At 45.0% G+C, this 18193-nt stretch overlaps 1 protein-coding gene across 2 annotated transcripts; it reads left to right on the top strand.

Annotated features, from left to right (window-relative positions):
- The first annotated feature begins 3088 nt into the window (after positions 1–3088).
- Positions 3089–7606, top strand: LOC114457413 (tubulin beta-4B chain-like). 2 transcript variants are annotated; one of them, XM_028439185.1, is made up of 6 exons: positions 3089–3141; positions 3798–3874; positions 5889–5997; positions 6081–6191; positions 6286–6530; positions 6718–7606. In XM_028439185.1, exons 2-6 carry the CDS (start codon positions 3818–3820, stop codon positions 7528–7530), a joined length of 1335 nt encoding a protein of 444 aa, XP_028294986.1. In that variant the 5' UTR covers positions 3089–3141; positions 3798–3817; the 3' UTR covers positions 7531–7606. The 2 variants fall into 2 exon arrangements, with proteins under 2 accessions (XP_028294986.1, XP_028294985.1); XM_028439184.1 differs by having other exon boundaries at positions 3104–3217.
- The last annotated feature ends 10587 nt before the right edge of the window (positions 7607–18193 follow it).

Below are 18193 nucleotides of genomic sequence, written 5' to 3'. Positions count from 1 at the left end.
TTAATTGGTTGTTTGTGTTGACGTGATATTATTGGCCCATTTAATTAGCAAAAGGTGGTTTAAAAGACTGCATTTCGTGACATTTTTATCTCTCTTACTGCCAGAACAACACCCAGCCTGTGTTCCGGGACATGATGATTTAGTGGGGGGCGGTGGCAGCCTCTCGGCCTGGGATCTTTTTTTTTTTTTTGCACATATGCTATTCTTCTATTCTTCCCCACCTTTTCTATTTCCTGTCTTGAGTCTCTCCTCCCTGCTCCCTTTCCCCTCCCCTTCCCCCTCCCCCTCCACTTAGGTGTAACACTGCTCTCCCTTTTTATATCCTCCCTATAATAAAAGATTTCTTACCCTTCCTTAGGGAGGGCTGGTGATGGTCACAATTAAGCAATAAAATAAATCAATGTATTTTATTGCAATAACAAAATATGCATTGCTGTCTCATAATGATTGCACTTCCTGTGGTGTTGACCTTTGACAGCATGTGCAGACAAGAGAAAAAAAAGAAGAAAAAAAAAAGTAAACCAGGTGCACCCCTAAATCCTTTGGTGGTGCTGTTTCCTCACCTGCAATTGGAAATTCACTAACATTGCGGGACTAACAAAACAAGTGCGCGTATAGACGTGGTTGAGACCGCCCTATTTAAATGAACATTTTGCTCGTTCAGCATGGAGAGGTGAGTGCACAGAAAAAAAAAATTACATTTGAAGAAGTTAAATTGGAGACAGATTGGCCTCTATTTCTTCAGCACAAACATTTAATAATGTAGAAAATAAAATAAATAAAAATGTTGTTTAATGAACTTTAATACCTAATGATATTATTTCCCCTAATTTAATGTGGCTGCTCCGTCAGTTCCTGTAACTTTGCTCTTATCAGTCCATGGACAACAGGCAGATTTGAACACAAACTGTCCTATTGATCTGTTGATGCCATTGATTTGAGTTAATGCAGCAACATAGTCTGTAAATCAGTCTGCACCTTTTGAAGATGATCTACTGAGTATAATCCAACAGGTCTGAGCTCCTGAGTAGTGCTGTGTCACGCACACCCTAATTTTTGAACTTTATGCCATCGCTGCATAAAATTGTGCAGCTAAATACGACCATGGAGCTCCGCGCACAGCATCCTCTCTGCACCGCAGCCACATCAGATTCCACATTGGCTTCCTCATGTTTAGCTGTTGCACACTTTACTCTGCATTTTATTTCAGTGGCTGTTATGACTGACTATTGTTTTATTTAATTTATTTTCTGATACTCGAAAAGATAACTTGAGCATTGTTTTCCATCTCTGCTGTGTTTTGTGTCAACATTCAATAGAGTGATGATCTCTGTGTGTGTGTTTGCACCTGCCGATGACTCGTACTATTTTTGGTGCAGAAAACAATCACCGCAAACAGTTCCAGGTTTGATGAATTGCATTGCGCCCACTGCATTATTTATTTGCATTTCCCCCTCCCATTTTTTTGCTCCCCTTGTGAGATCTGCCTACTTTACATAATAATCAAAGGGAAAATGGATTGTGGGCACATTGTGAAGCTCTGGACACACGCAGTCCTGATTCCCTGAGGTTTGTACGCCTTATTAGGGCGTGGAGTGACGTTTGCACACGTTTTAATACCCCTAAACCTTTAGTGAATCCGCCCCTTGAATAGTAAACCTCATATGACTTCCATCTTTTGGCACAAAGAACAATTTAACTTCAGGTACTGTGTTTAATGATTCTTAAATAGCACAGAAAAAAAGAAATTAATCACCATAATCAACCACCAGCAGGTCACCAAATATTAAGTATTTTTCTTCGTACAGTATATTTTGACTCACAATTTACCTAATACACTGTCAAAGTTAAAGCCAAGTGTTTGTAATTTAGAAATTATCTTGGAAAGTCCTTTCTTTGGGTTAGAGTAATGTACATTTCCTTCCAGGTCAGAGTGGAGCCGCTAACAACTGGGCAAAGGGTCACTACACCGAGGGAGCAGAGTTGGTGGATTCTGTTCTGGATGTAGTGAGAAAAGAATCAGAGGGCTGCGACTGCCTGCAGGGTTTCCAGCTCACTCACTCCCTGGGTGGCGGTACCGGCTCTGGTATGGGGACTCTGCTCCTCAGCAAGATCCGTGAGGAGTACCCTAGTATGGTCTGTGGTGATGCTTCTTTGAATTATTTTTATTAGGAGAGAATAAGTTGGTTGAGAAGGCAAAAAAAAATGGATTCCCAATTAGCGTTTTTAAATCCCTAACTTAGCACATTTATTGTCCAGGTGTCAGACACAGTTGTGGAGCCGTACAACACCACACTGTCTGTCCATCAGCTGGTTGAGAACACAGATGAAACCTTCTGCATTGACAACGAAGCTTTGTATAACATTTGCTTCCGCATGCTAAAACTCAACACACCCAGTTATGGAGACCTCAATCGCTAATCACCGGCCACGGGAGCACGTAGAGTAGACATTCAGCTTTGTTAGAGACTTTTAATGCCATAATCTAAGACTTTTAAATCCTTTTATTCTATCCTACCTGTTGTCTAACTTCATCATTTACAACTCCCAGTAAGTCTATCCCTCCATGTTAAAGTGTAAAGTGTATCTGTCAATTTAAAGCATATGTATCGAGTGTTGTATATTGTGTAGAACAGCATAAATAATGTCACTGCTTCATTTGAGCAACTTTACTGTCTCATTCTTTAAGTTACAGGGGGGCTGAACGTTTTAAGCTGCATTTTGTATTTATTTTGGCACATCCATAATACAGCTTTTAAAACGTATGTTACAAAAATGAAAAATAATTATAATAATAAAAAAGTAAGATTGGTACATTTGTTTTCATTCTTTATTTGTGAGCTTTTGTGAAAGTACCAGATACAATTGACAACAATATAAAACCATTTATTTGATTAAATTCAGTCATTAAAGAAAAATAAACAATTATAAAAAAAGAAAAAAAACACCAAAAAACAACCCATCAAATCCAACATTCAAATATACCATGTGGTACAATAAAACAATATTTTTTAGACCATGATGTCATTAAAAGGATCTTTGTAGAACAGCTCAATGTTGACAGGTAGTCGTGGTAACTCAAAGCAAAATCTACACAGAAAAAGTTCTCCAGGAGTGACACAACAAAGAGAATCCACAAAGGTAGATCTAATATCCTAGAAACACCCGGTAAATACTGACCAGCCGATTTCCTCAGTGAGCAAACTTTGTAATTAAAGTGAGTTTCTTGTAACTTTGTACACTTTAAAGACTAGTAAATACTGCTACTTAGTAAATACTGCTTGTTTTATAATATTGTAAATTTATTGACCTATTCAGTGATAATCCTATGTGAATGAGCTGATATTGTAAAGCGCTTTCTAACTACTTTGTTATAAAAACATTTAAACAAGAATTGCATGCATTTCCGGGCGTGCGGTGGCCTAGTGGTTAGAGGGTTAGACACTGGTTCTTTCTGACTAGAACCAACCAGGACCAGTCCTGCAATTACATATTAACTAGCAGCATTATTTAAACTGTAACCAGTCCTTTTGTATAGAATGGACAAAGTCAGAAAGCAGGTGGAGAGAGTAAAGAGTTACACACAATCAGTCAGAGAGGACATACTTTGATTTGATTATGTTATGGAAATTTAATAATAAACTTACTTTGCCCACAGCGAGCTCACAACCACAATTCTCATTCAGTGAGACAGACATCAGTCAGTGAAAACTGACCAAATCTGAAGCTTCTCTCCACTTATATTCATTCATCTCAAGCGTCTGTTCAACTAATTTTCTTCAACTCTTTTTTTTCAGCTATTTCCGACACTGCAAAAATGCGAGAGATCGTTCATCTTCAGGCTGGACAGTGCGGCAACCAAATTGGTGCCAAGGTAAGAAAACCACGCAAAGATAGAAAGGTCTAGAAAACACAGGCACCTGCAGGCTGTATGTGATTAAAAGCTTGATTTAATGCATATAGGCGGGTCAATGTAAAGCTACACCGGGCTATAGGGAAGCTATTTCAGTGATCATGACTATCATGAGTTAAAGTCTTTAGTTAACTACCGTAGTTATGTTACTAATTTGCTAGTGAAGGTCGAAATGCTCACTAGTAAACTAGCGCAAGACTTTTTTTTTTTTTACCTTACTAGTAAATGTGATGGATAACAGTAAGATATTGACAAGTGGACTAGTTGACTAGTGAACTAGTGCCAATGAGGAAGGAGGATTTTAAAATCCTTGGTTCTCATGTTTATTTTTGGACTGATGAGCCAATAGGAAGCCTCAGTGCATGCTCTCCCCACCTAAACATTTCTGGTGATTAAAGTAACTGGGATAGCTTAGCTTGCCTTTTTCACATCGCCTCAAATTTAAGGTTGGACCAGCTGCTTAGTGCTGGTCAAATAGTGGATTTTTAATCCAACACCATTGCCTGCATCGTAATTTGGCAACAGTTGAAGTTTTATACCTAAGCCTGACATTACGCTGTCATTAATATGACATGACATGTCATTAGCATGAAGAAGGTGTCATGGAGGCTGTCATTAAGTTTTGTTTGTTACCCTAACCTTAACCCTACCTAACCCCACTACATCCCTCTACCTAACCCAAAAAATGCCAACCTTGCTCCAAAGGTGTCATAATTTATCAAACACTTAATGACAGCCTTCATGACACCTTATTCATGCTAATGATAGATAATGAGACCATTATGTCAGCCTTATGTATAAAACTTTAAAGTCCGTGTAAAGCAGAAATAACTTTGTGTTATGAGTTTGTCACACCACAAAAACATGTGTCATTGATCACTGATTCACATTTGAAAGATGAAAAAAATTACTAAGTATATAAAATTAGGTCTCAAAATAAAAAAAACAATCACTTCTCTCTGTCTGACACACTGGGGTAATGTCAGTTAGAGGCGCTGGAACCACGCTCTGTCTCAGAGAGAGCAGTGTGAAAGTGGCTACAGCGTCGATAGTGCTTCTCCCATTGGTTTTCCAAAAGTGCTCAGATTGGGCCAAGCAAGGTGTCAGCGGAGAGGTCTGTTTCGCCAAAGTCCAAATATGTGAATCTTTCTCGGGAATAGTCAGAAATGCGCCCGCTTGAGGCAAAACACACAATCGCGGTGCAAAAAAAGTGCTGATTTCATGGAAAATGTGGCACTAGTAGCGTACGCGTTTTATTCCCAGAATCCAAATATGTGGTTTGTTTTCGGATAGGGGCCGAACTGCGCATGCTGGAAGTTTGGTTGCTTCAGCAGCAGCGTTGGATTTATGCTGATGATGATTCTGTTAAGTAACGCAGCTATGATTTCTGACCCGCCCATCAAATCCTTAACACAGAAATTTAAGACAGTTTGTGAAGCCTAGCTCCACTATTACATTATAAATGATTCAGTGGTTTTTTACAAGTTTTAAGGAAGACATTTATAACCTATTTAATGTGTTTAGAAGAAAATGGCTGAATTTGCTTTACACAGATTTTAAGTAAAGTGTTGCATGAGTTTTAACTGCCAGCATCCATCTAAAAGCAGTCGGCTATTTGTCTCTACCAGGAATCAACATGGCTTAAATAAGAATGTCAATGATAGTATTTGTGTTGTGTTCTTTTTGTGATGCACACTTGACCAAAATTGAAATTATAAATCAAAGCAATGTACAACATGAGCAGTTAGGGTTAAGGGACTTGCTCAACATCCTACAGTGATGGCCTTGGTTGGATAGCAGCCATGATGGTATGTAAAGCAATAGTATATAGCACGATAAGTCACTATATGTCCTTTACCTCTCATAATAACCTGGGATAGGCTTTATCATCTTGTGACAATGAATAGCATAAGTGAGAAAAGAAGACAAATAAATCACCTCACTCTGTCTCTGTGTTTCATCATCCTGCCTGTAGTTCTGGGAAGTAATTAGTGATGAACATGGTATCGACCCAACAGGGACGTATCATGGAAACAACAACTTACAGCTGGAACGCATCAACGTCTATTATAATGAAGCTTCAGGTCAGTAATGCTCACTTTTCTTAAAAAGTTAGTGTAGAGCATTCTTGGTGTACATTCTGAAAATGGGTGCTTTTGATTTCCAGGTGGAACGTATGTGCCCAGGGCCATCTTAGTGGATCTGGAACCTGGAACAATGGACTCTGTGCGCTCCGGGCCCTTTGGACAAATCTTCAGACCTGATAACTTCATCTTTGGTAAAAACACAAGCTACCCTCAGTACATATGACCCTGAAAAAGTTGGCCCTTGTAATACAAAAATTATTTAGAGTAATGAACTTTTCCTTCCAGGTCAGAGTGGAGCCGCTAACAACTGGGCAAAGGGTCACTACACCGAGGGAGCAGAGTTGGTGGATTCTGTTATGGATGTAGTGAGAAAAGAATCAGAGGGCTGCGACTGCCTGCAGGGTTTCCAGCTCACTCACTCCCTGGGTGGCGGTACCGGCTCTGGTATGGGGACTCTGCTCCTCAGCAAGATCCGTGAGGAGTACCCTGATCGTATCATGACCACCTTCAGTGTCATTCCCTCGCCTAAGGTACAATTAATACCTTTTTGTGTAATCTTTTGTTCTATCACATCCACCCAACAACATTTTTATAACAATTGTGGTGATGCTTCTTTGAATTATTTTTATTAGTACAGAATAAGTTGGTTGAGAAGGCATAATAATGGATTCCCAATTAGCGTTTTTAAATCCCTAACTTTGCACATTTTTTGTCCAGGTGTCAGACACAGTTGTGGAGCCGTACAACGCCACACTGTCTGTCCATCAGCTGGTTGAGAACACAGACGCAACCTTCTGCATTGACAATGAAGCTTTGTATGATATTTGCTTCCGTACGCTCAAACTCCCCACGCCTAATTATGGAGACCTCAATCATCTGGTGTCTGCTACCATGAGCGGTGTTACCACATGCCTTCGCTTCCCTGGCCAGCTCAACGCCGACCTCCGCAAACTGGCCGTCAACCTGGTCCCATTCCCTCGTCTGCACTTCTTCATGCCTGGCTTTGCTCCTCTCACTAGCCGTGGCAGCCAACAGTACCGCGCCCTCACTGTGCCCGAGCTCACCCAGCAGATGTTCAGTGCTAAGAACATGATGGCCGCCTGCGACCCTCGCCACGGCCGCTACCTCACCGCTGCCGCTTTGTTCCGCGGTCGCATGTCCATGAAGGAGGTGGACGAGCAGATGCTGAACGTGCAGAACAAGAACAGCAGCTACTTTGTAGAATGGATCCCCAACAACATCAAGACGGCCGTTTGCGACATCCCATCACGTGGGCTCAAGATGTCGGCCACCTTCATCGGAAACAGCACCGCCATCCAGGAGGTGTTCAAGCGAATTTCCGAGCAGTTCAATGCCATGTACCGCCGTAAAGCCTTCATGCACTGGTATACCGGGGAGGGCATGGATGAGTTGGAGTTCACGGAGGCAGAGAGCAACATGAATGACCTAATATCCGAGTACCAGCAGTACCAGGACGCCACGGCCGAGGAGGATGAGAATGAAGAGGAGGAGGGAGAAGAGGAAGTGTAGTGAGGCTGAGATTGTTTATCATTACTTCCATGCTCTATCAGAAATAAAAGCATCATTTTGATTATTTCCTCACTTATTCCTATTTATGCTGATGTTCTTCAAAGTCCTAATTCAGATACTGGTTACTTGTTAGAGTAAAGCTTAATCTGCACAACAATATTTGTCCTGTCCGCTTTAGTTTGCAACACCAGATTATTAACTACTGAGGTCCACACACTACACAACTGTTTGAACTAACTGAGGTCAGCTTATGTGATTAAACTCTCAAGCCCTTGCTTGTGTGTCAAAGTTTTATTAAATCCACAACCACAACCGCGCTAGTGCTGAAAAGATTGCATTTAAGTTTTCCCAAATTCATTCAAAGAAATAAAATTCTTAATATAATGTACATAATATACAAATATTCTATATTATATTAACAGATGACATTTGTCATTAGCATGAATAAGGTCAAATGGAGGCTGTCATTAAGTTTTGTTTGTTACCCTAACCTTAACCCTACCTAACACCACTACATCAAAAAAAAAAAAAAAAAAAAAAAAGACACTGGTTCTTTCGGTGTGGAGTTTGCATGTTCTCCTCCTGCTTTCGTGGGTTTTCTCAGGGTACTCCAGCTTTCTCCCACAATCCAAAAACATGACTATTAGGTTGATTGTAGTCTCTAAATTGCCCATTGGGAGTGAATGTAAGTGTAATTGGTTGTCTGTTGTCTCAGTGTTATGTATGTTGCTGTAGGAAGATGAGATGAGTTATTATTAATGGGTTATATAACTGAGAATATTAATTATGATTATTAATATTACTTCAAATTTGCGGGGTGCCACTCCTTTTAACAGGAGAAATATGTCTAAGATTTTAGACTAAACTCATCAATGTGAAACCAGGGAAAAGTGAATTCTACCAGACATCTACACCATCATCACAGCTTTAATGAATCAGAGGAATCAAATATTATGTTTAACCTTTTATTCAAAAGTCAACAATTAACACAGTCAAATATCAATTGAAATGGGATAATTAAATCATGATAAAATGCATTTCTAGGCTAATAAAAGTGAGGATTATATGTAATAAAGTGAAATCACTAATCTAGGAGGATGCTAATCTACTAAATATTGAATAAAAATGCAGGATACATATTCAATAATAAAATCAAAGAATAAAATAAAGAGAGCTCATAACAAAGAGAGGAGGACGGACAAGGGGGAGACGAACAAACATGAATGAGATGTACTGTGTGTGTAGCATGTTGTTAATGCGTGTAAGTTTGTAGTTATGGAAATATGTATGTGATCTATTGTCGATGAAAGTTGCTGATGAAAGTTCATTCTTGTACCTTGGAGGTAGGGTCAGGCTGGACCTGGAGGTGCTGTTGAAGCAATGTAGCAGGACGTGCCACCGTTGGTTCTGTTTCGGTTCAACAGAGTGTAGCCTCTTCAGCCGATCCGGGCGGTTAGGCCTTCGCAGCTGGCTTCGATAATGGCTCTTGGCTAACCCCAAGGGTCGCGGGCCGGGCTTCCTTACGGCTGTTACGCACGTCACTGGGTGCGGAATTCGTCCGAACCAAGCAGCTGTTGATTACAAAATCTAACTGTTTCAACTAAAAATAAAAATGAAATGAAAGACTGGAAACATGAGGGAAGACGGGTGAGCATGAACGCCCGCGTCCAAAACTATAGTTTCTGGTCGCGCGTCTTTTTTTAAAGGACGTTTGGCGACGCCTTTTGGAGGAGGCGTCTGGGTGGATCCTTCTGTGATCATGTCGGTGATTGGTCAATGTCTCTGCTTTCAGCTTGTGGGTGTGTCTTGGGTGTGTGTGAGTGTGAGACAGAGACAGACGACAAGGGATGATTCTAAACATAAAAGAATGCCTAATAATTAATTCCACATATTTCAAAACATCTTTTCAACATCATATCCTGAAATATCATGTATTACGAAAGAGTTTGATACCAAACACGACTAGGAAATAGCCTCGAATCACTTTAGGAACTAATTAATGCATTTTACCTGTAATTACTCATAACATAAATGTCAAAAATCATGTTATGCCTCCTCTTAACTATACGGTCGCAGTAAATACCTCAAACTAACGTTTGTGATGTTTTCTGGTATTTTTAAGCACTTTTAAATGATAAACACTTTAAAATAGCATTCTGTTGGTTATTGCGTTACATGAAACGAGTGTGATCGAACAGACAATATTTGCAATTTCAATTTCTGTAGAAATCATTCCAAAAATGTTTTCGTTTGTAACTTTCAAACATAATACAGTTTCTTTGTTCTCCTTTCTTCCCGTGGAGATCTCTCAGCTAGGTGCCTGGACAGTGTTCTCCTGTGACGTCTCACCACAGGGGGTCAGTGGGCATTGGGACCGTTCTTTGAACTTATAGCATCCCACAGTATCTGTTTTAAAAAGGGGGAGAAGAGGGTGTTCTTCTTTGATCATAAATGTCGCAGGGAGGTAATATAAGGGAAAACTGTCCTTGGATTCTCTGGTCCTTTTGTTTGGCTGGAAGGGGAGTCGTAAAAGACGGGTTCATACTGAGTACTTCACATAGCTGGTTCAGTCTTAGCGGCTCCGGTAAGAAGTTCAAAGACCACATAGTGGGGTTAGTCCTGCATCTCAGAGTTACGGGGGCAGTTGTGTGTAAACAGTTCGATGATAACACAAAGACAGGCTCCTTGGTTCATTCCTGCTGGCAAAGGGGGAAGATTTATGCTTGAGGTGCTTTTGTTCCCTACATTGCTGATAGCAATAGTCAAAACATAGCAGAGTCTCCTCAGGCCGATACCTTGCTGTGTACTATCAGTGTGTTGTGGTATCTGGCCTGCTTAGGGCAGTCTAACTTGAACCAACCAGGACCAGTCCTGTAATTACATATTAACTTGCAGCATTATTTAAACTGTAACCAGTCCTTTTGAATAGAATGGACAAAGTCAGAAAGCAGGTGGTGTCAGAGGTGTCAGAGAGGACATACTTTGATTTGATAATGTTATGGAAATTTAATAATAAATTTAATGTGGACATCTCTTGATTTATCTTCATCTTGGTAAATAATCCTTGAAGCTGTGATTGGTGGTAACAGCATATCTGACATTTTCTGTATATTTCCGCCAACCATTTGAAACAAGTGAAGAAAATGAGTGTCATTTAAAAGGTGAAAGTTATATTGATGCAGATATTCAGCTGTTTTGTTTTCATAATTTTAAAACAAATTAAGTGGATTTATGTGGTTTCTGTCTGTAATTCCACAGTTATAATGCTGTAAATTATTGATTTTATCTGGTTACTTTGCCCACAGCGAGCTCACAACCACAATTCTCATTCAGTGAGACAGACATCAGTCAGTGAAAATTGACCAGATCTGAAGCTTCTCTCCACTTATATTAATTCATCTCAAGCATCTGTTCAACTCTTTTTCTTCAGCTCTTTTTTTTCAGCTATACCCGACACTACAAAAATGTGAGAGATTGTTCACCTTCAGGCTTGACAGTGCGGCAACCAAATTGAAGCCAAGGTAAGAAAACCACGCAAAGATAGAAAGGTCTAGAAGCCACAGGCACCTGCAGGCTGTATGTGATTAAAAGCTTGTTCTATTTCATCCCTGCTGACCGCCAGAGGCGGTGCTGTAAGCACTGAATATTCCCCTTCGCGCATGCGCAGTGCGAGTATGTATGCCAAAAATGTCACCCGTGACCCCTGGATGACCCAGAGGAAGTTTATATCTTCTGGTATCACTCGAGGGTACTTTCCTTTTTTTCTTCTCATGCGCAGTTACTGGAATACTGTGCATACAGCTGCCGTCGCTAGTAGCTCCGTGACCGTGGTAGGTCGGAGCAACGTGCATTCGCTCTCCAGGAGCTGCGACGGTGAGTGTTTGGGTAGCGGTAGCTTAACCTATTAGCAACCTCTGTTGGCACAGGCCGCGTTAGCGCCGCTTCCCCCCAGCATATGGTTTGTGCTTGGTCCCGACGACACACGCTGACAAGGTAAGTTGCCGCTTATTCGGCAGAATAACGGTTGTCTTTATAAAAATGAAAGAGATGGTCAGGGAAGGCTGCATTTCAGCAGCCTACTCCCGAAATTTAAGTTAGCCGACTTTATTTGTTTGCTGGTGGGTACGCCCGGAGCCCAGCGTGGATTTGTTTACATTAGCTTCACCGGCTAAGCTTGTGTCATCTTCTGTTAAAGAGCCCAGTTAGGGTGAGGACCACAGTACAGTGGTTGTTTTTTGTTTAGTATATTGGGCCTCTATTGTGCAGGCAGCGTGCGCGCTCCCTTCCCCAGTATACGGTCCCTATACTCGCCCAACCTACGGCGGCTGCGCTCAGGCTAAGCCGAGGAGTGCAGGGTGATACCAGACAGGCGGCGTGCGCGCCCCGTCCCTTTGTTGAATACCTGTGTTAGAATCAGTGACTTCTCAGTGAAGCTATGATGGATGGCTCACATATCTGCACATCTTGTGGGGTTTCTATACAGCCAGAGGATAGCCACGACCTATGGCCCACATGCCTTGGCCCTGAGCACCTGGGGGAGGCGCTGTCAGGCAATCCCTGCATGAACTGCAGCTACTTGCCTCAGGCGGCCAGGGTTGCCAGGTTGGCGGGGGTGGAAGGCTCAGTAGCCGTAGTCGACCTCCCCCCAGGCCAGCCACCTCCGACCCGTCAGACACGCTCCAAGAGGCGGGCAGAGGCTGCGGCAGCTGCCCCCTCCAGGAAGAGAACGAAGTCTCGAAGTCTGACCATAGTGGGTTATCATCTAAAGTTGAGCAGCTGTCTGCTGAATTGGCTCAAATGAGATCCCTGCTGGCCGACAGCCAGCCGGTTATTCCCCTGGTGGCTGATGCCGCACTCTCTCCCCCAATGCCAACACTGCTGCCTGAGGAGGATACACTCTCTTTGGCTGCTTCGGCTAGCCATTTTTGTGATTATGGAGAGAATTTGGATGTCGGATCCCAGGTGTCTGAGCAGGGCTCCCACTCCTCGGATCACAGTTCAGGGGCTGAGGTGGAAGACAACTCCATGCGCGCTGTCATGCGCCTGGCTCTACAACGGCTGCACTCAGTTGTCCCGCAGCAGGCAGAGGCAGCATCTGCAAGCGCCTTCTTCAGGCGCAGGCCTGCTCCCACATCTTTCGCTATTCCTCATTCAGAGGATTATCTGAGGGAGGTGCAGTCCTGTTGGAGGGACAGTAAGGATCGCTCCCGTCCCTCTGCAGATGGGCGGACCCTGGCAGCCATGCATGATGCAGAGGGGGCCGGCCTGGATCGCACTCCGCCCATCGAGCCTGCCATCGCTTCTCTTATTGTGTCCCCAGATGAAGCACTTCGAAGGGATGCTAGGTGTCCTCGACCCCAGTGTCGAATAACCGATGACCTTCTCACGAGGGCTTATGATGCTGGAGCACGTACTTGTTGCATGGGAAACTCCCTATCACACCTCATGTTGGCCCTCTCAGCCTCACTGCAGGAGGGCAGTGTACATGCCGATGCGGTCACCTTCTGTGATGCCTCATTGGAGGCTTTTGGGCTCATGTCCAGAAAGCTTGGGTGAATAATGTCCATCTTAGTCCAAGCTCGTTGTCAGGTTTGGCTGTCCCAGTCAAACTTAACGGAGGCAGCCAGGAGAATGCTGCGCAGCCTCCCGGTCGAACCAGGGGAGATATTTGGTCCAGCAGCCCAGGAAGCGCTGGAACGGACCATCCAGGCGGGGCAAACCAGGCAGCAGCTTGCCGGGCTTAGCCGGATGCCTCCTCCTGATAGACCCCCGGCCAGCAGGCTGAGGGGCCCCTCGGCGGCTTTTCGCAGCCACATGCCACCGACAACTCACTCCACTGGTCGTCGTGATGCCCAGCGTCCCGCACGGAAACCAGTCCGGGATTTTCGGGGCCCTGCTCGCCTGCCCCCCAAACAATTTCGAGCTCCAGAGCCTTTCCGCCCTCCCACTAGGGCCCTGAGGGGCTGGGAGGGCAGAGATTGAGACTTTGGGGCCGGCGGTCTGACATTTTTCTCATCAGCAGCTCCAACAGTGGGCTACTCATGCTTCAGACCCGTGGGTGGTCGCCACCCTAGCCTACGGGTACAAACTTCAATTCAGCCGTCGGCCCCCCCACATCCGGCCGGGTCAGAATGACATCCATCAGCGACCCGGCAAAGGCTCTCGCATTAGACCAGGAGCTGTCTGCCCTCCTGGCCAAGGGCGTCATCGAGCCTGTAGACCCTGGGTCAGGTCACCGGGGGTTCTACTCAACGTACTTTTTAGTGACAAAAAAAAAAAACAGGCGGATTCCGCTCAATCCTAGACCTCAGAGGGTTGAACAAATTTCTGAAGGTCATCCCTTTTCACATGCTGACCACAGCAGATGTCCTCAGAACGGTGGCTCAAGGGGACTGGTTTACATCGATAGACCTCAACGATGCGTACTTTCACGTCCCAATTGCTCAGCAACACAGGCAGTTTCTGCGCTTCGCATACCGCGGCCGCCGCTGGCAGTTATGGGTGCTGCCCTTCGGCCTCTCTCTCTCCCCAAGGGTCTTCACAAGGTGTGTGTCTGCGGCCCTAGAGCCTCTACAATCTCGGGGCTTGAAGGTTCTCCTATACCTGGACGACTGGCTGATCTGTGCTCCATCCCGGATCCAGGCGTCACAAGACACAGAGCGTCTCCTGTCCCATGTGGCTCGACTTGGACTCAAGGTGAATGTGGAAAAAAGTTGCCTAGTGCCATCCCGGGTCACAACTTTCATTGGGGTTTTAGCAGTGTAACTATGACGGCAAAACCCTCACCCCACCGTGTGGACAGTATTTTTCGCCAGCTCACCTTATTCAGGGAGGGCCGCTGGCTGACCTATGTTTCTTTCCTCCGTCTTTTGGGCAAGCTAACGTCAGTCTCGGGGGTAGTTCCTCTGGGCTTGCTGTCGCTGCGCCCGCTGCAGAGGTGGCTGAACAGTTTTCACTTGGATGCCAAGCGGCACAGGAGCGGGAGGCTCAAGGTCTCACAAAAGTGTCTTTGCGCCCTGGCTCCGTGGAGGGACAGGGCTTACTTGCTCAGAGGCGTTCCTATAGGCTCCGTTCCATCTCGCAGGGAGGCCGTTACCACAGACGCATGCCCTTCAGGATGGGGTGCGGTGTGGCAGAGCAGGACGGCCCAGGGGCGTTGGCCTGTGGAAGACCAAGGTGCACACATCAATGTGTTGGAGCTGCGTGCGGTTCACCTAGCTCTCAAGCACTTCTTGTCGCATCTGAGAGACAAGCATGTCCTTGTGCGGTCAGACAACACGTCTACAGTGTATCACATAAACCATCAGGGCGGTACCAAGTCTGCACGGCTGCTGGAAGTGGCAAGGGAGCTCCTCATATGGGCAGCCCCCCGCTTGATCAGTATACGAGCAATGCATATACCGGGAGAGCAGAACCACTTGGCGGACTTCCTCTCCCGTCGGAAACCTTCGTCAGGGGAGTGGCACCTCTACCCGAAGGTAACGAACATTAAATGGAGCATATTCGGCAGGGCAGAGGTGGACCTCTTTGCTTCGGAGCAGTCGACCCACTGCCCTCTGTGGTTCTCCTTGGCCGAGACAACCAGTCCTCTCGGCCAGGACGCATTGGCTCATCCTTGGCCGGATGGCCTACTGTATGCCTTCCTCCATTTCCTCTGATTCAGCTGGTACTCCACAGGGTCCTTCAGGAGGGCCACAGGATCCTGCTTGTAGCTCCCTTCTGGCCAGGAAGGAGCTGGTTCCCGCTGCTGCACAGCCTCTGTCACGTCGCACCATGGCACCTTCCCGACAGGAGGGATTTCTTGTCCCAACCGCCGTCTACTCGCCTCCAGTATGAGAACAGATGGAAACTGTTTTCCGACTGGTGTACAAGGCGGGAGGTGGACCCTGTGCCAGCTATTCTGGACTTTCTCCAGTCCCTTCTGGACAAAAGGCTTTCTCATTGAACGCTGAGAGTCTATGTCGCAGCAATATCTTGCAGACATGTATTGGTCGACAATGGCACGATTGGTAGCCACAAGCTGGTGTTCTTTTTTTTGAGAGGAACTTGGAGGTTGCATCCTCCAAAAGCCACAAGGACTCCAGCATGGGATCTTCCCCTGGTGCTGGAGGCATTGCGCCTTCCACCATTTGAGCCCTTGGCACGAGCAGCGCTGAAGTGGGTTACCCTTAAGACAGCGTTCCTTCTGGCCATTTCCTCCGCAAAGCGTGTCAGTGAGCTGCACGCCCTTTCAATCAGCGACACATGTCTGAGGTGGAATTCGGACGGCTCGGGAGTCACTCTGTGGCCGAACACAGCTTTTCTCCCTAAAGTGCTGTTCCGTGCTCACCTCAATCAATCAATCAATCAATCAATCAATCTTTATTTGTATAGCGCCAAATCATAACCAATGGTATCTCAAGGCACTTTACAGTAGAGCAGTCTTAAGGACGGACTCTTCATTTTATGGATACACACATATGCATATATACGTATATACACATACATATGTATCCCACACCCAACATTAATTCATCATGGCGGCAAGGAAAACCTCTGTTAAGCAGCAGGAACCTTGTGTGGATCCCATTCCTATGATGAACAGCCATCCACGTTATGCTGTGTTGGGTGTGTGCAGAGAAAAGGGTGGAGACAGAGCCGCTGAGTCTCTGTAACTCCACACTGAGGATCCCACGGACCTGCAAGACAAAAGCCAGAAGGAGTACAGGAGCAAACACACAAGGGAGTAAGCAGACATAGAGGGAGTGTTTGAAAGAGGAATGGGACCCTCTCCGGTCCCTCTCTAACCTAAATGACCTCTCTCTTAACGCCCTCTCCAACCTCTCTCCAACCGAGCATGCCAGACCCCCCCCCCCGGCAGTCTATGCCTATTGCATCTTAATTATGAGCTATGAGCTGGTTCCTAACTAAAGCTTTATCAAAGAGGAATGTTTTTGAGCCTAACCTTAAAGTAGAGAGGGTGTCTGCCCCCCGAACCGTGGTTGGTAGATGGTTCCAGAGAAGTGTGGGCCTGATAACTGAAAGCTCTTCCTCCTATACTACTTTTAGAGATGAATGGAACAACGAGTAGTCCAGCATTTTGAGAGCGTAGTGTTCTGGGGGATTGGATGGCACTACAAGCTCCTTGAGATAGACTGGTGGCCTGTCCATTTAGGGCTTTATAAGTGAGAAGAAGAATCTTGAATTCTATTCTATATTTTATGGGAAGCCAATGCAGAGAGGCTAATACAGGAGTAATGTGATCTCTTCTCCTAGTTTTTAGTCCGTACACGTGCTGCAGCATTTTGAACCAGCTGAAAGTGTCTAAGCGACTTGCTCGGGCAGCCTGCTAAAAGAGAATTACAATAATCCAGTCTAGAGGAAACAAAAGCATGGACTAGTTTTTCGGCGTCGCCCTGAGACAGGATAGATCTGATTTTAGCAATGTTACGGAGATGAAAGAAGGCAGTTCTTGAAGTTTGTTTTATGTGAGAGTTGAAGGATAAGTCCTGATCAAATAGAACCCCAAGGTTTCTAACAGTTGTGCTTTGTGCCAGAGTAATGCCATCTAGGGCAGTTAGGCTAGCATAGGTTTCTCTAAGGTGTCGCGGGCCCAGTACAATGACCTCAGTCTTGTCTGAGTTGAGAAGAAGAAAATTTTGGTCCATCCAGGCCCTAATGTCCTTTAGACAGGCCTCAAGTTTAGATAGCTGATTTGTCTCACCTGACTTCATTGATACATACAGTTGGGTATCATCAGCATAGCAGTGGAAGTTAACAGAGTATTTTCTCATAACATTACCAAGGGGGATCATATAGATACAGAAGAGGATTGGACCTAGCACAGAGCCCTGAGGAACCCCGTAGCTTACTTTAGTGTACACAGAAGACTTATTATTCACGTGTACAAACTGGTACCTATCAGATAGGTAGGACTTAAACCAGTTTAGGGCAGTCCCTGTGATTCCAAGTAATTTCTCTAATCTCTCTAGTAGAATATAGTGATCTATAGTGTCAAAAGCTGCACTAAGATCTAATAAAACCAGCACTGAGAGTCGTCCTTCATCTGAAGCCCAGAGTAGATCATTAGTTACTTTAACTAAAGCAGTCTCTGTGCTGTGTTGAGCTCTAAAGCCTGACTGGAAGTCCTCGAACAGGCTGTTGTTTTGAAGAAATTCACAGAGCTGAGCTGCCACAACTTTCTCAAGAATCTTTGAAATAAAAGGAAGATTAGATATAGGCCTGTAGTTTGCTAAAGTGCTGGAATCAAGAGTAGCCCATTTGGCTGGCACGGTTCAACCCTTCTTCCGTGGAGCCAGAGGTTCAGTCTGACCTGTTGTGCCCAGTGCGTGCCCTGGAAGCCTACATTGCAGCTACTGTAGGTTTTCGGGGGTCTGATCAGCTCTTTCTTTGTTATGGTGGCCCTAACAGGGGTGGTGCTGTCTCCAAGCAGCGCCTGTCCAACTGGATTGTCGATGTGATTGCCCATGCATATCGGGCAAGTAACCGCCTCATCCCATCTGGTGTGCGGTGCCACTCTACCAGGAGTGTTGCTACGTCATGGGCTGCCCTGAGGGGAGTGCCCCTGGAGGACATCTGTGCTGCGGCCTCATGGGCATCGCCATGCACTTTCAACTGTTTGAACTAACTGAGGTCAGCCTATGTGATTAAACTCTCAAGCCCT

Source organism: Gouania willdenowi, chromosome 24, assembly GCF_900634775.1.
Source record: "Gouania willdenowi chromosome 24, fGouWil2.1, whole genome shotgun sequence".
In the NCBI taxonomy this organism is placed as follows: Eukaryota; Metazoa; Chordata; class Actinopteri; order Blenniiformes; family Gobiesocidae; genus Gouania; species Gouania willdenowi.
This window is presented reverse-complemented; position numbering and strand designations above follow the sequence as displayed.